The sequence below is a fragment of the Trichoplusia ni genome, chromosome 26 (assembly GCF_003590095.1).
Source record: "Trichoplusia ni isolate ovarian cell line Hi5 chromosome 26, tn1, whole genome shotgun sequence".
NCBI classification, from domain to species: domain Eukaryota; kingdom Metazoa; phylum Arthropoda; class Insecta; order Lepidoptera; family Noctuidae; genus Trichoplusia; species Trichoplusia ni.
Genome location: NC_039503.1, coordinates 348,811 through 370,908, shown reverse-complemented (window position 1 = coordinate 370,908; position 22,098 = coordinate 348,811). Strand labels below are relative to the sequence as shown.

Genomic DNA, 22,098 nt, shown 5'->3' with positions numbered 1-22,098 from the left:
AATGTTGAAATATAATATATTAAAAATGTTTACTTTTTTTGTTGATTGATGACCATGTCTTTTTATTTTTCTGTTACTACTACTGAACGATAAAAATGTTATATCGTACAAAGATGATCTGTTATGAATATTTTATTTATACCAACAAGTTGATTGTCAATGTAAAAATGGCCGTCTGCCCTTGCCGCTATGCAAACGATGCTAGTTTACTTTGCATGTCCGACGATCGTATCGATCGGCGACCTAATCGTGATACGTTGATGGATGTAAGAAAAGATTTGTAGATTTTTTTTGCCAATATAAGTTAAATAGTTTAGAATTATAAAGAGAAGAATATTCTTTCATACATAATAGTGTAATTGGTGTTGTACCGTCTTTTCAAATAAATATATAAAATAATATGTGAATATGACATTGAATATGTCTAAATATGATTAAACATATAGAATACATTTGTATAGTTACGGACTACATATGACCCAAAGAGGTTGGACAAAAGCTTGTTTATAAGGGGGGTCGATCCCGCGACAAAGCGAGTACAGTAGCTTTGGTGAAATGACCTCAACCACTCGGATATCCGTGCAGTCGTATAATATACTATACAAATAAATATCAATCGGACTTCTGAAGTGACCTAAAATTTTAAGGAGTGCTTCCTGTAGGCATCTAATACAGTCAAACCGTTTGAGACAAACTCACTGTTTTTGGTATAGTTTAAAAACGCAGGCCTTAAAGTTTTACGCATTCGGAACATGCTATTCGTTTGAGTCAAGTATTTGCTTCGGCTTGAGATACAGTTCCGCCAATGTACTTGACAATCGTATTTTATTTGTTCTAGGAAACCAAATAAGCTGAGTGTAGTATGGACCAGAAGATCTCGACGCGTTATCACAGACCCTCTAGAATGGGAACCATCGTTGAAAGACCCCTTAAAGTGAGTTATTGAAACCATACAGCAGTTCTTTAATATTTGTTTTAAGTTGAAACTTTATAATATAAGATGTTCTGAAAAAACTTCCATTATCCATTATCAAGGGATTATCATTCACCTTTATCATACTAGACTAGCCTGTATACGTCCCACAGCCCACTGCTATGCACAGACCCATATAGAAAAGGTTCGAGCATTGATCATCACACTAGCTGACTGCGTCTCGGCAATAACGGATTCCTTTATTGGGAGTTTTCTCAAGATATTTCCTTCGCCGCTTTCTCAGTGGTGTATTACAATATTTAAGAGTCATCTTGGTTCTCGCCTGTGTTCGGATCGTACCTACACCACGTGTATATAAATCCATACATAGAATCGAAATTCCACCACGACATTTATACTAGACTAATAACTATTATAAATACATGGTGTTGTTTTCTTGGCATATGAAGAAATGCATATATTATGGATAATATATTATGTTGCAGAGGTTCCGTGATATACACGGTGCCGGAGAACCGCACGGTGGCCGTCACTTTGTTCAAGGATTCGCGCACCAATGAGCTGGAGGATAAGGACTGGACCTTCGTTTTGGAAGATGTGAGTTACGACTGTTTCGAATTGGGTTACATGTATCAGTTTTGTAAAATTTGTATTTTGCCGGTCCAGTCTTTACAAAATATAGTATATGATCGTTAATTATTGAATATAGCTAATATTGAGAAGTACATTCGTGTATTTTTCGAATTGAACCAAACAAAAAGAACTGTAGCATTTGAAAAAAAAAGGTTTCATAATTCTGACATCCATCACTGCTTCCTAAATAGCGGAGTCAAGCCGGTTTTGTGAATTCTTTTTTCATTTAGCGTAGATTAGCTGCTTTTTTAAACATGACTGTAGGGCAAAGGCCTCCCTTAGATTTTCCCACTCCGTCCGGTTTATTGTTTTTAATAATAATTTTTTGTGGTATACGCCATCTCATTCGGGAGCCGTCTTCGTCGTCGCTTTATATTGGATGGAACCCAGTGAGTACAAACTTTCGCCCAGGAGTTACCGGACAAGCGACAAATGAGGCCGGCCCATTTTCATTTTAAACAGGCGGCTTTTAGACTAACCTCAACTATTATAGGTTTCGAACGCAGTATAGTGGGCCGTATTCAGCCAGCCAGTTTAACTCCTAACATATTGCGGTCCATGACTCGCTGGTAAACACCGAGGATAACTTTCATCCGACCGTGTCGCTCCGCAGGTGTCGGTGACGGGCAAGCGGCGGCGCCTGGCGGTGTGCTCGCTGAACATGCGGCGCTACGCCAGCCTGGAGCCGTCGCAGCGCGCGCTGCTGCTGACGCTGGAGCCCGCCACGCACAAGGTGCGCGCCGCCAGCCTGCAGCTCACGCTGCACTGCGTGCTGCTGAGGGAGGGACAGGCCACGTTAGTATACCATTATATGCCAATATAGACTTTCATTACGTGAGATTTAGGTTTGAAAACCCGCGAGATGGGATGATAGCACAAATAATTTATGTCATGGAGATTCTTTATGCAAAAGTAATCCTTAAGTACGAAGTTGTGTTTGAAATCGCATGGGGTGAACGCGGCAATCGTCGTCGTTGGTTTCAAGGGTTAAAACTCTTGAGTAATACTATATGAATACCGTGGCGCAGGTAAAAATATAGCAAAATATGTGCTTATTAATTATATTAAATTAAATCTATACTGTAATGTAATAAATTGTTCTCATTTTATTTGACAGTGATGAAGATATGCAGTCTCTGGCGTCACTCCTCTCTGTGAACAATAACTCTGATATAGCCGTGCTTGAGGATTTGGACGAAGATGATTATACCTTATCTGACAATTCTACTAGACAGGTAACATTCATGTACCTACTTTGTTCTAGTTTAGTATTGTAAGGCACAAACGTACAAAAATATAAGTACAAATTGGTATTGTAGTTTTTAAATTACTTTGGCCTAAAATAGTTTCCTGTAATCGTAACTAGGCATTGTAAAAATACGTTTCAGTATTCTCTATAAAGAAAGGAACTTTTGTCCAGTGTTAGTATCAAAAGATAAAGAAAATTATACTATTATTTTCAGATGCTTGATCTCCGACAGCAAATGGAAGAGATGACCCAAAGCCTCACGAACAGCGACATCGCTGCCACCCCCAACAGCGTGCAGAGCTTGAACTTCGACAACTCGCGCACTCCCACCGCGCCCCTCTCGCCCGCCCACACGCCCGCCACCCCCGTACCTCGAGACACGCCCAACGACAACGACCCCTTCGACTACCCGCCCAAACCCAAAGATACTACAACCCCGCTCACTAAGCAAGCAATGAAAACCGAACCGCCCAAGTTTTCGTCCACCCCGAAAGCTGAAGTGAAAACGGAATTAAAAGGTGTCATCTTCAAGCCAAAGACTGTTGCGATGCGCAACCTTAAGCCGTTGGAGCTAAAGACTAATTTGAATAGTATTAATTTGGATCGGAACGAGAATGAGAAGGACGAGGACAGTGATAAGACGCCGACGGCCGCTGATATGGAGAAGCTGTTCCCGGGGAAATTTGATAAGGATAAGACGCCGGTGAGTCTTTGTTCTTATTAAATGCTTTTTGGTAAATGACTAAGTTCTTGAATGTATTTATTCGTTACTTTGGTCTGGTATAAAGTGAAAGAAGACCTCAAAGTCCCATCGATATGTGTTATAATAGGTAGGGACAAAAATAATCGCATTAAATGTGGAATGAGAGTAATTGACGAATAGAATATGAAGATGAGGCATGAAAGACTTTGACAGCGGCACCGAATTAGTTTACTGTGTTTTAAGTTCTATTTTGACGACCTCCGTGGTCGAGTGGCGTACGCACCGGTTTCAAGGTGTCGCTAGCTCTGAGGTTCCGGGTTCGATCCCCGGTCGGGTCAAAGTAAAAATTCACATTTCTACATTGTCTCGGGTCTGGGTGTTTGTGGTACCTTCGTTGTATAAGAATTCCATAACACAAGTGCTTTAGCAACTTACTTTGGGTTCAGAACAATGTATGTGATGTTGTCCGCATTTATTTATTTATTATTTATTTATTTTTTTAGGGTAGTAAGGCTTTTTAAGTTATACTCGTTAAGAATATCTCACTAAACTATCTTCATATACACCCCTCGAACCTCGAATACATATCATATAGATTTTAAATAAATAAGATATATATATATTTTATCTAGCCCACTGTATCGGCCACAAGTCTACCCTAAATCCTTGCACGTATCTATATCCTAAAACAAGTTTTGGCCCATTTTGTACAATAGGTAATAAAATAAAATAAAAAAGCCTTTATATTTCCAGTTTAACAAAAGAAATAACTTACAATTATGTTGTTTTTAACCCATGCCTACTTATTTTACAATAGAAAAAAATAAAAAATACAGAAACTATAATGTAACCTAAATTATTCTTATATATAGTTTACTATCATATAACCAATATATTTTAAGTAAGAAGACAGTAGGATTTTACTATACTGGAACCCCCTTTAAGGTAAAGGCCTCCTCCAAAGCTTTCCATTTCTCTCGGTCTTGAGCTATTTGTTGCCATTTTTGACCAGCAATTTTTTTAATATCGTCATCCCACCTAGTGAGCGGTCTTCCTCTGTATCGCTTACCCGGTGGGCCTTTCCAGGACGTTACTGTTTTGGTCCATCTACGATCTTTAAGACGTGCTACATGACCAGCCCATTTCCACTTTTGCGTTTGGCTGTATTTAAGAGCATCTATAGCTTGTGTTTTTGACCGTATTTTATTGTGGTTTATTTTTTGTATTTTCTTTATATTTAACATACTGCGTTCCATTCCCCGGTGACATGTGTTTATTTTATTCTTTACTTTGTTGGTAAATTTCCATGCTTGACATGCATATGTCAGACAAGGAATGAGACACGAGTCCATGACTTTTTTCTTCAAATTGATAGGCATTTCGCTTTTAAATATTTCCTTATAGCTCCAATACTTGTTCCAAGTTTGTTTCACTCTTCTCTCTACTTCCATTTCATTTCTATCTCTGTGGAATCCAATTTGTTTACCTAAATATATATACTGATCTACATAGTCTAATGGTTCATTTTCGATTGTTATTTTTGATTTTTTGAAGTTGGTCATGATTTTGGTCTTTGCGATATTCATTTCTAATCCCACTTTGCAGCTTCTTGTATGTAAAGTATCTATCATATGTTGCAGCTGTAGGCTCGATTCAGAAAGTAAAACCAAGTCGTCCGCAAATCGTAGATGGTTTAGGTATTTACCCTGAATGTATAAGCCACATTTTTTCCAATCTAATTTGCTTATGATAGATTCCAATATCGCAATGAATATTTTTGGGGATAACGGATCTCCTTGCCTGACTCCCCTCTTGACTGGAAAGATTGGGCCAGTGGTTTCCAGTTTGACTCTACTTGAGCAATTACTATATAAGTGTTTTAGTATTGCTATGTATTGTTGTTCTACATTTTGAGCTTTTAGCGTGTTCCATATACTTTCGTGCGAGATTGTGTCAAAGGCTTTTTGGTAATCGATGAATATAATATACACTTATACAGCGGTCTTTGTTGTTCTTGGTATTTTTCAATTATCTGTTCTAATGTGTGTATGTGGTCTATAGTTGAAAAATTTCTCCTAAATCCTGCTTGCTCAATGGGTTGACTTTCTTCCAGTGTGGTACTAATTCTTTGATTTATTATCGTAGAAAAAAGTTTATAAATACTAGGTAGAAGGCTTATCGGCCGGTAGTTGCTGATGTCTTTTGGGTCTCCTTTCTTGTATAGCAAGATAATATTAGATTCAGACCATTGCGAAGGTGTTACACCAGTTTCGAAAATTAAATTAAATAATTTAGTTAGTGGAGCAGCTAGTATAGAGCAGGCGGTTTTTATGGCTTCGTTAGTAACATTGTCTGATCCTGGACTTTTGTCTGATTTTAGTCTATTTATTGTTTCAATTATCTCAGTAATTTCTATTGATTCTAAGTGGGATTGCGAATTTTCAAGGTGGTTTGTTGCTCTTGCTATGTCCGGTGTGCTATATAAAAGTTTGTAGCAATGTTGATTATGTCTTTTCGATTATAAGCAATGTCTCCCGACTCCTTCAAACAGTCAATCCATGTTTTCTCTGTCCTCAGCGCTTTATATCCTTTCTTTAGACTGCCACTTTTTTCTAAATGGCTTTGAAGGATATTAATTCTATGATTTTTATAATCTCTTTTTATATATTTGCTTAGTAACTTATAAAGAGCTCTGAGTTCATTTTTCATGGCTCGCGTTTTGTTTTTAGTTCTTTGTAGCTCTTGTCTTCGTTTTAAAAGTCTTTCAGTGTTTTCAGTGAGTACATTGTAAACTTTTTTTGAATGTGACGTTCGTGCGACTTGTAAGCTGTCTGTTATATAATTAAGTATTTTATCGTAGTAGTCCTGTACTGTCATAGTAGTTTCGGCGTTGAGTAGAGATGTTATTTTAGTTTGCAAGGTTTCCTTATAAATTTGTATTTCTTCTTCGTTTTTGAGGGTACTATTTTGTTTATTCACAAACCGGGTTCGCGTTTTCACAGGTTTACTGAGTGATATTTTGGCTCTGAGTGGTCGGTGGTCTGATGAAAAGTTAATATTTACTGCTTCAATGTTTTGAAATGATTGAGGATGATTGGACAGTATGAAATCTATTTCATTTTTATGACCATTTGGAGACTGCCATGTCCATTTTCTTTGATCTCTTTTCTTATAAAAGGTGTTAATGATAGCTAGCCTGTTCTCCATCGCAAAGTCTATAAGTCTTTGACCCCGTGAGTTTCTTGTTCTATATCCATACCGTTTCATTATTAAGTGTTCATCTTTTTGTGGTTTACCAATTTTGGCATTAAAATCTCCCATCAAAATAAAATCTTCGTATGCTTTATCCATTGCGTCATAGATGGTGTCATAAAAAAATATTTACTTGTTCTTCATCTGCTGCTTCCGTTGCTATAACAAATATACTTGCATGACGGTGAATTTCTTTCCTGGCATATCTGAGGGCACGGCAGTGCCCCTGCCAAGTCTCGAGCAAAACGGGCACGGCCGTACCATCTTTTCTCGAAGCGATTCGCGGCTGTTTCGCCCCCCCTGTATCTTCGACGTGGACAAAGCTAGGAGTTTAGCTTTTCGGGGAATAATAGTAGGCATTAGAACAAGCTTAAGTTCGAAATTACATGCCAATTGAATTAATGGTTTAGGAGTTACGGTCGATCAAAGTTACACCATTTTGTCACTCACTGACTCACTGACAGATCATCAAAAATCTAAGGTACTTCTAGCAGACTTAGAAACTTCAAATTTTGCACCAAGATAGGTCCTTAGCCACATATAAAGGAAAAATTATAAAAACATTAAAAAATAATATGCCATAGAAAACAATTTTATATTTGCGGTTTGGCAAGAACATTATGTATGGATTTTGACTGCATTGTTAACTTTGTTCGTTGTTTAAGTACCTATTCAATTGGATGAATACATACATAGAATAGAAAAGAATAATATAAATGTAATACACAGACTATCATTAATACAAATTAATACATAAAATTCATAATTCATTAAATTAATAAAGCTAAAACTCCATTGTATTGCGATAAATATTGTATGCGCGCTCGATAGATGGCGTTGTACGTGTCTGAATCGCGCTATGGTTTCGTTACAAAGCGCAGTCTAAGTAGTACTTCAGAATAATTCGATAATTTTCATTTGATAGCGCCACCTGTCTATGAAAAACCATTTCGAAACTAAAAAATATTGTAGTGATAATTGATATTCGGAGAACTTTACGTGTTATTTAGTTTAGTTTAGCTATAGTTTGTAAGTTAGTAGATATATATATGCATATATATATAAGTTTAAGCTTGTTTACATTAGAAGTAACGAAGTCTCAGAGAAGAAACAAAAGAGATAGAGATAGAGAATGGGTTCTCAAAGCAGTAGCTGAAGTCCTAGAAATTATGACACCTAAAAAAAAAGAAAGAAATACACTTACAAAAAATAAATGAGATCCCACCAAAAACATTAAATGTAAAAAAATGCCAAGTCTCTCGATGCAGTCTTTCCATCGTAAAAAGTTTTGAGATCTCATAGAAGCCAAGTCCTATTCAAAATATTTTGTAGTTATAAATCAACATTTAGTAATTGTATCAATAGTTTTCTTTATATTATAATTATAGTGACTTGGCAATGAGCACAAATTAAAAGCTGCTTGATGCCTGGAATTATGTGCAAATGTTACTGACGAGACCAGTGATCAGATTATTTGTTATGTGTGAATCATGATGGTCACTACCGACTACATGCTCCAATACAATAATTAAGAATACCTTACGGGCCATCGCTTTATAAAAGTAAATGAATCGAGAGTACACTAAGACTGACTGCCGTTGCCGAAATTCGGTTGGGACGACACGGATAAACCAAAAGAAAATTAATTTTGTGATATTAATGTTTACGCATGCGGTGTGTGTAACTTTCAACTCCTACAAATATGCCGTTTTATTTGTTTCTTCTTGTGCTCATTGCCAAGTCACTATAATTATAATATAAAGAAAACTATTGATACAATTACTAAATGTTGATTTATAACTACAAAATATTTTGAATAGGACTTGGCTTCTATGAGATCTCAAAACTTTTTACGATGGAAAGACTGCATCGAGAGACTTGGCATTTTTTTACATTTAATGTTTTTGGTGGGATTCAGATTTAGCAGGGCTACGCGTTCTGAGACCCCAATGTAACTTTCTATATATTGTTTAAGATATTTTTTAATTATGAAACCGACTCCATATTTACCCTGCGTTTGCCCTGTACTGCAGAGAATAAATTCTTTGTATTATTTTATATTATTTCCGAGGCGCCGAACTTCTGATATACCTATTAAGTCATATTTTATATGTGTTAATGCTTTTTCCAGTTCTATTACTCTTTCGTGTGATAGCAGAGTTCTAACATTGAAGGTTGCTATGTAGAGGTTTTCTTTGTTTCTTTTTGATTTTTCTTCATTCTCTTTTTGTGATATCTTTGGAGGGTTGTGGTCATATTCTTCCACGGTGACCAGCCGGCTTGGAAGATGTTTAGTTTTTAGTCTATTTTCAATATAGTTTTGCGCGTGGGAGGGGGCCTTTAATTGTTATATGTTATTAGTTTTGTTTTCCTGATTTTTCGATGTGTTAGTCGGGTGCTTGTGGAAGAAGTTCAATATGCCTGGTTTTACTGGCCCCTCTGATAAACTGGATGATCTTTGTATGGGAGTCTCTGTTTTATTTTTCTTATTGGCCTGCGTTTTGTGTTCATCGCTTGGGTTCGTGCATGTGGTAATACTTACAGGAGAGTTAGAAAGCATTCTTTTGCTATAATTTGATGTATGATTCGAATGTTTATTCATAATTATTATTTTATCATATTTGATTCTGAGTTTCCTTTCTCTTTTTCAATGCGTACTTGTTCTTGTAGCTCCTTTCTTTTATTTAGAACATACTCAGGATAGTCCTCTTTTATGTAATAGGGAGTATCCTCAAGTACTTTTTTTTGTTTAAATATGGCTATTTTTATACCTAGTGTTGAGACAGTGATAATTATTGGTCTTGGCCTTTCCCCTTTTTTTCCAATTCGTTTAGCCTCCTGTATGTCCCTTTGGTCTATCTTTATAGAGAAATGTTCATTTATAAAATTAATAATAATATTTTCTAAGCTGGAATATGATGATTCAGTTTCCTTCAGACCGAATAGAACTATATTTCTTTGTCTCGCCTGTTTTTCGAGGAAATATATTCTTTTTTCTTGATTATCCACTTTATCCTTGAGGTTTTCATACTTTTCTTCCAAAGACTTAAATTTCTCGTCTAATATATTATTTATATTTTGCGTTACTTGCTCTGTTACGTTTTCTCCGCTTTTCTGAATTGTTATTTTTTGCTCATCTAGTTCTTTTTGGATATTTTGTAGTGCTTTTAGAACTTCTTCCATGTTAAAAATATTGTTGCTGTTTGTTTTTTGTAATAGTAGCGCACTCTCGTGACACACTTCCGTACTATTAGCAATTACCGACTCGGCTGGATTTATGAATCGATCTGTGATTTACCTATTAGTATCTTGTCCACATAGTTCTTTAGGTTTGCAAGAGATGGCGTTGTAGTCGTTATGGTTCAATTTTGCCGATTCATTTGTATAAATAGGTTATGATATTTTTTATTTTTCTCATAAAGTCTTCCCTATTTGTTTTATAACACTTCACTAATCGTTCACGAGATTAATCACTCAATATTGTCTTTTGTTTTGAAAGAAGTCACAAAATCTCGACACAGCAACAGTTATTTGGCTTGGAGCTTTTTCACTGGTTTCTTGTGCTTTGGACTCGTTTCTAACACTGTCCACAATGTATGTTGAAGAACTTATGTTTATTTATTACGTTGTCTTTGTTTTAGTAGAATTTATGCACTTGTACTTTTTTAAATCCGAAAATTATTACGGAGACGATGTCAACAGTAGCACCGTGGCGCCCTCTCTCCTCGTACAATAGGTATAATTAAGTAAAGTCTTTTGGTCTCTTTATGTATTTTTAGAAAAATCAAAGGGACGTTTTTGCCCTGCAGTGGAACAGTAACGGTTAAGGAAAAATAAAGATTCTATCCCCTAACTAACTTAGCCTTTCGTTCATCATGCGTCTGTGGTCTACCTTTGATTTGGGCAACAATCTTGCCTTTCACACTTGACACTACTATCCCAGTCTCCCACCACCAGGTCCAGGACCTGCTGGAGTGGTGTCAGAGCGTGACCCGCGAGTACAAGTCCTGCCGCATCACGAACCTCACCACCAGCTTCCGCTCGGGCCTGGCCTTCTGCGCCATCATACACCGCTTCAGGCCCGACCTTATGTGAGTACTGTCTTTAAAAAATATATTTTCGCACTAAGTAATTTAATTCTTGTGGGTTTTATAAACATTCAAGTCATATGCGTAAATATACCCAGACTCAGCGTTCGTGGAGCACACAAATGCTTGTCTTCAGTGGGCGTCGAACCTCCGACATGTCTCGCTCAGTGGGTTTGGCGTGGTGACCTCAAACACTTGACTATTCGAACAGTTAAAAAAATAGTTTTCTGCATCTTATATTTAGGTCCGTATTACAGAAGGCTACTCAAGTCCTGATCTCTGTTTAAAACTAGATTTGAGTTGAGATTTCATTTTAGAATGCTACTCAAGCATAGATTAAGTGATCGTAGTTCAGCTGAGTGTAGATCTTATTCTAAATCATTACTCAGTTCTAGATTAATACTCAAGTAGTGTTTACGGCGATAAGGTTGAGTATTGCCTTTACTGATTTTCGAATTGAAACAACGTGTGGACTGTACGAAGATTTATTTTGAACTAAAACTAATTAGCGTCAAGTGGACTGTAACGACACAAATTAAGTATATATGAATAATTATCTATAGACTAACAAACATCGTAAGCTGTGATTTTGGACAAGTAGAGATTTGATCTGTGATTACTCAAGTGTGGTCGACACCGCGCTTGAGCAGAGATTTCCCTGTCAGTTTTGAGTTTTAGCAAATAATTGTGTTGTGAATATAAATAATGGATATTTTTGAACAGTTTGATTATTACGATAATTTATTTAACGATGATTCTAACAGAAGGTTGAACTTTCGCGTTCCTCTCAGATATCTCAGAGATGTGCAAGACCCATACAATATTGAAAATTTCAAGAAAAGGTACAGGTTTTCACAAGATGTAGTGAAATCTGTGATTTTGCCATTAATTGACCAAGATCTGAGAAGGTTAAGCAACCGTGGCAATCCAATAGCCCCGGAATTACAAATTCTTGTGTGTTTGCGTTTCTATGCGACAGCGTCATTCCAGGTAAGTTTTTTCTGCTCACATTACAATACTTAATAGGCAAATATATAAAAAAGAAATATAAATTCAGCAAAGTTGATCATACTACTCATATTTATACTTTTTTACTTTTGCAGATAGTTTGTGGAGATTTATTAAATGTATCGCAACCAGCTGCTTCAAATATAGTTGCAAATATATCAAGGTTGATAGCTCTACAACAGAGGCATTACATAAAATATCCTCAAGACATGGTCTCACACAGGGCACAGTTTGCACAGCTCGGCCAGTATCAACAAAATCCAGGCCTAAGAAATGTGGATGGTGCAATTGATTGCACACACATTAAAATAGTAAATACTCCAGGTGTGGAACATCATGAAGCCTACAGAAACAGAAAATCTTACTTTTCTATAAATGTCCAGGTCAGCAAAATAAGGTTTAAATTATTATTCTTCTTTGAAATGGGCATGTCATCCAATAAAATTTATTGTTTTATTTTTATTTCAGGCAGTTGTTGGACCATTTGGCAATTTCATGGACATTGTGGCTCGATGGGCTGGCAGTACACACGACAGCAGAATATTCCAGATGTGTTTGTTGCGCACCAAATACATACATCAACAACATACTGGTTATCTCATTGGAGACAGCGGATATCCTTGTTTAAGGTTCCTGCTAACGCCTGTAGGTACTCCAACAACCCATGCGGAACAAACATTCAATAGAGTGCATGTCAAAACAAGAAATGTGGTGGAAAGAACCTTTGGGCGATGGAAACGGCGGTTTCCATGTAGGGGGTTGGGCAACAAATTGACCACAGTGTCAAATATAATAGTAGCATGTGCTGTACTTTTTAATATATCATTGTCTACAAATGACATGATGCCTTCATATGAAGAAGATGGTGAAATCAATGAAGAAGTCATATATGATGAATCCAACAGTGAAGGGACTACCGATGGATTTGCTTTTAGAAACACAATTATTAGTAATTACTCTTGATTTTATATTATTCAGTTTTTCTAACAATAAAAAACTAAGTAAAAATAATCATCTTTTTATTTATTTTCAATGAAGTATAACACAAAATGAGATCTCTTTTGTTCTCAATGGTCTTAATACAAATAATTCTTCATCATTAAAAATACATTAAAATGACTTATATCACTGGTGATGTTGTGCTGACTCGGCTTTAGCTTTCGCTTCTTTTAATTTTTCTTTCATAATTTGCATTTCTACATCATGTTTTTCTTGCAGAAATTTTACTTGGAGCTTGTGTAATTCTTCTGCTCTTTTTTCTCTGCTGATGTGTTCTGCTTTTAAAATTTGTACACGCAGTTTTTTTTCATTTGATGAAAATTCAGAGCTAGGATCATCAGATTGAATTTCACTATGTGAAATGATTGGATTGGATGTAGGATCAGGAACAGTGGCGGTTACATCTGTTTCCATGTTACTTGTTTCCTGAACAGTTTCTACCTCTGAAATTAAATTAAAATGTCATTAATATTCTTAGAGGATGAGCTTATACTCACTGTATATATTCTAGGCTTATTATGATTGATGGTAATGAATAGTAAATCAAGATAGTACTAGTATTAGCACTGATCACATACCAATATGGTCCGAGTCCAAAGTATCCTGTATTTCCACGAAGAGAGCGGGAGATATCTCGGCTATATTTGGGTCGATGTCAGCATCAGGGCAGGGACCACCACCGCCAGTGGCCATTCTATGTTGACGCTCTCTTGTGAGAGCATCTCTTTGCCGGGTCTTCAAATTTTGCCAAAGACGCCTTAATTGTTCTCCTGACGCCTTTAACATTGAGGAGTAAAAATAAATGACCAATAGTAGGTTATATTACCTATTGACTGCTTAGAACTTTTTTTATCCGTAATTAAGATACTTTTAAAACTGACATGAAACCATAACGGTGAGTGACGGTTAGGAAATAATGAATATAAATATAAGAAGATACTTACAGGTCCATTAATCATAAATGAGGCATTGAATTTTTCCGCAATATGCGCCTAAGCAGACTTCTTCTTCGCTGCGCTTACACTATCTGTTTTTTTATTTTCTATAACATCTTTGAACTCTTTGAGAGTTTCTATTAATAAATTTCGTTCCAAAACACTAAAATTTTTCTTTCTTCCTGACATTTTACAGAACAATTAATATAAAAGAGAAGTACAATTAAGTTACACTATTATAAATAGATTGATTACAAAAATCAACAACTGTATTTAAATTATTCTGTCAAGTGTCAATCTCCACCACCACAGATATACCTATAAAACATTCCATTCTAGGAACACGTCAATGTGTTTTTGAATTTTTAAATATTATATCCGACTTCACATTCTTTAATACTTTTACGCCACGTGAAATTAAGTTTTTTAAATAAAATCGAAGGGTAAAAAGCTAATATTGTCTTAAAACTACAATATAATTATTAATTCGGTTTGAAACTAAATTCTTATTTTGCGTATGTTGAACCAGAATTTCGGGAAAGATACATTTGTAAACGAAGACAGTCTGATTCATAAACAAGGCATATTCTCTGCTTGAGACGCGATTTGAATCTCGATTCAGCTGATTGAAGTTTAAGTAATGCTCTGAAATAAGAATGACCCTCAAGTGCAGATTCAATATTTAAACTATGATCAGGTGATTTAACATCAAACTGGACTTGAGTAGCCATCTGTAATACGGACCTTAGTGTTCTACTTACTCGTGTATTAACTAAAACATGTACTTAGTTTAGTCTTTTTATACTAAAGGTTACTTGCAATATATGTACTTGTACTTGCAATAAACATTTTACATAGTACATGTGGGATTTATGATAAAAATAAAAGCGTGAAACACTTTCAAAACCTTTATTTCTTACTTATTTACAAATTAAAGACTCCAACATAAAGAAACACCGTATTCTATGTTCTCGTCGTTCCGTCATAATTGCCATTATTCTCCATCCCTCTCGCACACATACTCCTCACGCATCCATCCGCTGCGTTCCATTTTCTTGAAATTATTTTCTTCCACATGTATAAAAGAATATATACCTTATAATCATCTCATTAAAGTTACATTTCCATTCCACACCTAGTGACTTCTCGGGCCTCCAGCCGGACGAAGCCGAGCGCAACCTGCGCGTGGCGCTCGAGGCCAGCGCGCGCCTCGGCATCCCGCAGGTGCTGACCGCGGCCGACGTGTGCTCGCGACACACGCCCGACAGGCTCGCGGTGAGTAGCGAGGCTTGGGGAAGGGTGGGTGACCGCGGCCGACGTGTGCTCGCGACACACGCCCGACAGGCTCGCGGTGAGTAGCGAGGCTTGGGGAAGGGTGGGTGACCGCGGCCGACGTGTGCTCGCGACACACGCCCGACAGGCTCGCGGTGAGTAGCGAGGCTTGGGGAAGGGTGGGTGACCGCGGCCGACGTGTGCTCGCGACACACGCCCGACAGGCTCGCGGTGAGTAGCGAGGCTTGGGGAAGGGTGGGTGACCGCGGCCGACGTGTGCTCGCGACACACGCCCGACAGGCTCGCGGTGAGTAGCGAGGCTTGGATAAGGATGGGTGACCGTGTGTCACGTGTCGCAGATTTGTAGGGAGCGTTGTGAAGTATTGTTGTTGTTTATTATAAAAAAACTAGTTGACCCAGCAAACGTTGTTTTGCCTAATGATTGCATCCTAAGCAGAAATCTTACGCCTAGATCAACAAGTTGGTAAAGTAAAATTATTACAAGAGTGTAAACATTTATTGCCTTGGATTCTCATTAACAACGACTGCCACCTATAGCCAAAGCATCTTGACTCTGCAGTGAAAAATGCTGTAAATAGTAAATAGGTACTTATTTAAAATTTTAAATTAGACTTTTATTTAAGTAAACAAAAAATTAAATGTATTTTTTGTCAATTCCAGATTATGACATATTTATTCCAACTGAGAGCACATTTTACTGGCAACGAATTGCAAGTAGAACAATTAGGTAAGTCAATTAATTATCCATAATATTAAAAAGAAAGATGTAATCAGACTATTTTCGTTTCCATGCATTACATCGTGTATACTTAGCTTGGTGAATCTATATTATATCGCATATGCACTTTGGTCATGTGATCTCATTAATCCCATAACTTCAGAATCAAGCTGTCCCAGTTAATCGTATTTAATTCACTTTTTGACCTGTCTATGCCGTACCGTGGATAAAAGCCATTTGATTTTGACTTATGTTTTATCAATTATCAAACTTCAATTTATCCAGATTTCTCTAAATCAAGTCCTATTTTCGTCACTAATAACCGTCTAACATCCTAATCCCACAGGTAACGATGAAACCGAGTCTTCATACCTGGTGGGTCGCCACGACACGGACGGCTCCATCCCTCAGGAGCTGTTCAGCAGGGAGATCAGCACGCGACGCTCCAGGAACGTCATGGACAGGCCACGGCCCGTGTGAGTGTATAGCGATGATGATGAATGGTGATGGTGATGATGATGATAATGATGATGAATGATGATAATGTTTGTGGTGGTGGAGATGATGATGTTGGTGATGATGATGAATGATGATGATGGTAATGGTGAAGATGAATGGTAGTGATGCTTTGATGATGATGATGTAAAATAGGTGACAATAGTGAATGGTGATTCGTATGGTTGTGTGGGATAGTAGTGGAAGTCAGTTAGTAAACGATTTACATATCGGTGAAAATGAAAATATGCAATGTTGCCTGCAATATTAGTGTTCAATGATATTTGAGTACAATTCATGTGGTCAATATCCGAACTATCTATAAATTTTTCGGCTGCCTGTTCATTTAACTTCTTTTACCATTCACTGTCTCAAAGGTGTTTAAGAAGAGCTATCTCATCTTATAGCTTATATTTCGATGCTAAAATGTAACCTTCTACAACACACGACCAGGTCCCAAGAATCGCAGGAGTCCCGTACGTCAGTGGAGCGCAGCAGCCCGGAGAAGCCGCGCGAGGTCCGCGACGTGAGGGAGCTGCTGCTGCACCAGTCCAAGGCCATCCTTGGGAAGATGCTGTCGCCCGCCCGGGACCAGAGGCCCTCCGCCAAGTGGTTCGCAGACCCCTTGCAGGTCAACGAGGTAATTATGTGTGATAGAGTATTCTACAGTGCACTAGCAGAATAGATTTTTTTTGTTTTGTTTTTTTAGCTGTTACTGTCTCACTGCTAGGCAAAGGCCTTCGAATTTTCCTTTAAATATTAAAAACTACTATTAAATATACACACGCCAGACAGGACTCAAACCTGTGACTCCTGGGTATAGACGCAAGTCGCTTTACAAACTAAGATCTATGACCAGAGATTTTAATTTGTTTATTGTATCGTGACATGAGTGACATCTGTTCTAATGTTACAAATAACTACTCCGACGTCCACTAACACTAATCAGATTTAGTCAAATACCCTATATATATTGACATAATTTGGGAAAACGTCTAGAATCGCTTGCATGTTTGAGAAATTTGTATTTGATTTCTTGATCCTTTAGACTTGCAATAAGCTTATTTTTAAACGGTTTACATCACCTTCTCCCACATTAAATACTATAATAAATGAATTTTCTTATCTTAGCCACCGCCAGTACGTCCAGAGAAGCTGATGACCCGTAAGGAGTTGACGGACCCCTTCGGCTCTGATGAGGAGGAGGAACAGGAACCGCCGCCAGCACCCGCTGTAGTCAGTAATGGGAATAATGAGACAGGTAACATTGAGTTGAAATTATTTGGGGCACGTAAAAAAAAAGATTATAGTAACTACCTTGAAAGTTATCATTAACATTATTAAATGATGTAACGGTTTACTCACGTGTATTTATCGGGTAGCCCGACTAGTTTCGGACCAAACCGGAGTCCTTAAGCATGAGCTGACGCGGCGGCGAGTGAGTCGAACTGACGGCAGCGGCCACGCATCTAGTCGGGCACTCCCGATAAATATGCGTGTAGTAAGTAGTAGTAAGTGTTAACCTTGTGAAAGTTCAATTTATACAAACATTTGAGTTCTCTTACGTCTTTAACAAAGAGATTTGATTGTCATTCTTTAATTTTTCGTAAACTCATCATCATGGAGGTTCGACATCAGCGTTTCGTATCGTAATCGTCCGAAGTTTAGGTTTAATTAGTTCTGTTAAAAAGACTATTTGTGTTTCAATGTATAACAACCAATCATTGTTCGTTAAACAGCAAAGCCCCCTGAACCGAAGACCCCCGAGTCCCCGGTGGCCGCGCCCCCCGCGCCCCCGGCTGCGCCCCCCGCGCCCCCGGCCGCGCCCCCCGCGCCCCCCGCCGAGCTGCCGCGCCCCGCGCCCGTGAGTACACACACTATACTTGTTGGATGGAGTGCTGCTACAACTGACATCTTAGAACGATGATCATGTTACTATAAGCATGGTTTTAATTATCGTTTAATGGATTTTGAATTGTAGTCCAATATATTATGTTAAATCTTTTTGTTTTCTTTGTAAGGCCTAAAATGACGCAAAATAACTAGTCTAATATACAAATTCTAATATGGCAAAACACTTCACAGACAACGTTTAAATTAAACTTGGTCATTTTACTCCCTGATAAAAAAGTGGGTGATGTAGATTTGACGTTAGTCTGTTCATTGTAGTTCCAAAATGAGTAGACTAATTATGATGTTTTCTACAACTTCGTAGCTTTTCTTAGAAAACTTACGTTTTGGATTCGATTCCTTGCTATGATAATGTTTGATTCTTTGGGCCATTTTTTTTCTGTAAAATCAGTGATATTTGCCAAGATTTTTTTTCTCGAAATTTTCTAGTTTAACTAATTTAATATTTTTTTCGAGTTAACATGATCATTGTTTTAAATTGCCGTTTTAGTGTGAAATAATATTGCCTTGTTTCGTATAGTGTTAAACCTGTAGCTACGTAGTGTGGGGTCATTCAGAGATGGGGTCAATATGGGGTCAATTAGAATATAGAGATATAGAAGTCATATTTTTGTAGTGATTGATACTGAAATATTCAGTTAGGCTATTTTAGATCTTATTTAGTTGAAATAGAGTTTAAATTTCAATAATTATAGATGGGAATATTTTTCATATAAGTAACTATAGCAGTTCATATAGTTTTAAACAAAAAAACATTAACTAGACAATGTTTTATAATTAAACTATCACTCTGAGTTATTAACAGTGTGAGTTTTTTTATCATTCTAATGCTTTAGATTAATATGATTACAGTCATTATGTCATTATTTTTAGATACAGGTACTAAATATAATTGATTAGCGTAAAAAGTTATAAATTATAATTAAAGTGATTTTGGAAATCTTGTTTTTGTTTACCGTACATTAGATTTGGATACGGTAACATGTCTCGACTTTACTTGATAAAATTTAATTGTTGACATATGTTGCGAATTGAGGCAATTATAAAAATAATAATTAAAAGAATATGATTTTATACAGGTACAGCTAGCATATGAAACATAGCTAGTAATATGTGCCAGTTAATTCATTTTCATTAATGTTTAATGTTGTATGGTCAGGAAAACAACGTTAATATTTAACCATGATTTGTTTTATCACATATTCAAATATATATTTCCATTTCATTTAAATATAATATAATTTATATTATAAATATTATAGTTCAACTGTGATAAATTAAGTCTTGAACTTAACCTGTTATTCTGACCATGCAATTTAAAAAAAACCCTCATTTCTTTCCATTGCTCATCGACACCGCTTTCAACAATGCCTGTGTTTGCTTCTACGACGACGCTATGTAACCCTCGCTTCTGATTGGTCGCCCATCACGCGCCCTCGATTCCCATTGGCCAGCAACTGTTATCACGTCATGACGAGCTCAAAGAGAGAGCGAGACAGCTGCTCGAAGCCACGAAAAAGGAGGCGAGGGAAAAGGATAGAAAACTCCGACAGAATTCTAAAGAAAATGAAGATTTGAAGGAGTTGAATGGGTTAAGGAATGGAGATGTGAGCCCTAAAAAGGTATGAGTGTTATACAGCCGGATTCCAGAACGACATTTAGAAAAGCGACGGTCTAAAATGTCTAATTTTCAAATCAAATATCTTTATTATTCTCTTTTTACATAAAAATCATAGTAATTGTCTCCACATACCACTTATTAGAGGTCACTACGCGAAAACCTACTGAGCGCGACGTATCGCAGTTTCGATCCCCGCTTAGGACAAGTATTTTTGTGATCCTCAAATGCTTGTCCTGAGTCTGGGTGTCTTGTGCATGTGACTTGAATGTTCGTGAAACCTTCCGCGACACAAGATTAAATTCCTTTATAATGGTTTAAGAAACATAATTATGACACCTAATTGCGACATTTTTCTCGGTGATGTTCCTGAATACGGCTGTATGATTGTCGTTCATTCGCTCGTTTTAGTATGTAGATTAGTTTTATTACAATTGGTTTTGAGACTGATCGAAATTTTGATTACATTGAAATACATATTTGTCCTGACTATGTATGTGAATTGTCGTTGTGTTAAAAACAGCAAAATTATTACTGTTTTCTGATGAAGACTTGTATTAATCGAAGTATTTGATAAAACAATATTTTATCTTGTTGTTGTATTGTATTATTGTTTTGCTTTATAGTGATTTAAATATTAATTGTGGGCTTTAAAGACAGGGTACTTACGATCGTCACTTCGTGGTGGTAATATGAAAAAACACAATATATAACTATTAGTAATAATTGATTGGTCGAAATATATTTTACTTAAATCTTAATGTACTTTTAAAAAATACAAGAAGCACTAAATGTCTCCCTATGTTCCCTATTTCTTTCTCTTCTAACGGGAATACTTTGTTTCTAGCCAATGACTGAGGAAGAGAGACAGGTGATGCTGCGGGAAAGAGCGAGAAAGCTTATCGCTGACGCCAGAGCCGGTATTGTCAGGTAGTGTACATAGTCTGAACTAGATGTGTCTTTATAAGGCGAGTATGTTTGTATGGACTGGAAGACCAGAATATAGATAATATCATCATTAAGAATGACAGTTACCTTATTTTGCTTGAAAATTAATGATTCTGCCGGATAACCCGAGCTTCAAAAAATGTTTATTGTTTTGTTCGTGGTCATATTTAAATTACAGCTGAGTCGCTCGTTGACCGTTTTGCTGTTATCTCCATAGTTTCTAAAAACTAAAAATTTATAAAATTCTCGTTTCACATTGTATAAAATTGAACCCCACCGAAACAGCTCGACCGTTTCTTCTGAAATTCTGTGTACATATTCGGTAGGTCTGAGAATCGGACAACATAATACCTTTCACCCCCCTTAGCGACGTTTTTTATTTATTTTTTCTGTACTATAGTAAAACTACGTTTGATCTTTCAGTTAGTTGTAGATATAAGTATAAATTTTTATATCTTACTTTTCAGTCCAACGTCCCCGCTGTCGCCGTCTAGAAACTCACGGACGGGCACGGTGGAGATTATCAGCAAGCAGTCTGTTATGGATGAGATTGTTGCCGGTTAGTGTGTTAAACCCGACGTAATGTACGGGGTGTTTATTTTAACCCTAGCTTTCTCTAACATAAAATCAAAATCAAAAGTCATTTATTCAAATTAGTAGCAGTGTGTAGTACTGCTATTATTGCCACAAAAGTGCTATTTAGTAGTGCTACTATCGTCACGCCACCGCTTCCAAGGCCTCCCACGACGACGTCTTCCATTCGCTGGCTCCTAAAGAAAAAAAGCACCAGAAAATCACACAAAAGAGATCTTAGTCATAGCAATATGTTTGTGTCCTTCAGCGGGTGGTGTTGAACAACTCGACGCATTGCTGGCTCGCACGGACTCCCTCCCCTCAAGTCCTGGGTCCAGGAAGAGCTCCGCCAGCCCCGATAGATCTGGTGAGATTACTGTTGTAATAATCATATTATAAGTAATTGGCTTCTGCGTGTTGGGAAAAGGGGATTTTTTGTCTCAAAGTTGTCCCATAAATTGAAAATCATATAAAGGGCACTTTAGCCACAAGAAATAATTTACTTGTGTACGATACGTATGTCATCTAAACCATAACATTACTATAACAAATACAACCTTTGAACATTACAACCTTAAGAGCCCCGTATATTCTAGGTACATCAATAATTTTCATAAATATATGAATTGCTGTTTGTTAGTCTCTCTGATACTCGAGAACGGCTGATCTGATTTGGCTGATTTAGATTTTGAAATAGTGGTAGGAATCCAGGGAAGGTATAAACGATGAAAAAAAGGAAAA

The 22,098-nt window shown here is 37.0% G+C and overlaps 2 protein-coding genes and 1 pseudogene across 2 annotated transcripts in view; 1 reads left to right on the top strand and 2 right to left on the bottom strand.

Annotated features, from left to right (window-relative positions):
* LOC113505705 (EH domain-binding protein 1) overlaps positions 1-22,098 on the top strand; it is a 43,240-nt gene that overhangs the window by 12,324 nt on the left and 8,818 nt on the right. Inside the window, exons 4-22 of the mRNA XM_026888511.1 lie at positions 839-934; positions 1,420-1,531; positions 2,181-2,362; positions 2,685-2,802; positions 3,031-3,519; positions 10,729-10,862; positions 11,651-11,849; positions 11,963-12,250; positions 12,336-12,824; positions 14,918-15,076; positions 15,755-15,821; positions 16,159-16,288; positions 16,761-16,947; positions 17,439-17,568; positions 18,047-18,105; positions 19,634-19,840; positions 20,684-20,766; positions 21,252-21,343; positions 21,626-21,724. Of these exons, the coding sequence (XP_026744312.1) occupies positions 839-934; positions 1,420-1,531; positions 2,181-2,362; positions 2,685-2,802; positions 3,031-3,519; positions 10,729-10,862; positions 11,651-11,849; positions 11,963-12,250; positions 12,336-12,824; positions 14,918-15,076; positions 15,755-15,821; positions 16,159-16,288; positions 16,761-16,947; positions 17,439-17,568; positions 18,047-18,105; positions 19,634-19,840; positions 20,684-20,766; positions 21,252-21,343; positions 21,626-21,724 (3,320 nt within the window). The remainder of the gene's footprint in view (positions 1-838; positions 935-1,419; positions 1,532-2,180; positions 2,363-2,684; positions 2,803-3,030; positions 3,520-10,728; positions 10,863-11,650; positions 11,850-11,962; positions 12,251-12,335; positions 12,825-14,917; positions 15,077-15,754; positions 15,822-16,158; positions 16,289-16,760; positions 16,948-17,438; positions 17,569-18,046; positions 18,106-19,633; positions 19,841-20,683; positions 20,767-21,251; positions 21,344-21,625; positions 21,725-22,098) is intronic.
* Positions 8,637-10,726, bottom strand: LOC113505532 (annotated as a pseudogene).
* Positions 12,933-14,934, bottom strand: LOC113505536. The gene is made up of 2 exons (XM_026888302.1): positions 13,445-14,934; positions 12,933-13,309 (listed from the first exon to the last, which is right to left on the bottom strand). The coding sequence occupies exons 1-2, from the start codon at positions 13,650-13,652 to the stop codon at positions 12,993-12,995; spliced, it is 525 nt and encodes a 174-aa protein (XP_026744103.1). The 5' UTR covers positions 13,653-14,934; the 3' UTR covers positions 12,933-12,992.

Bases quoted from the DNA above. Each gene is read 5' to 3' on its own strand.
- LOC113505536 (XM_026888302.1), bottom strand. From the start codon at position 13,652: ATGTTAAAGGCGTCAGGAGAACAATTAAGGCGTCTTTGGCAAAATTTG. The intron at 13,310-13,444 runs GTATGTGATCAG...ATTTAATTTCAG, and splicing joins TTTGGACTCGGACCATATTG to AGGTAGAAACTGTTCAGGAA.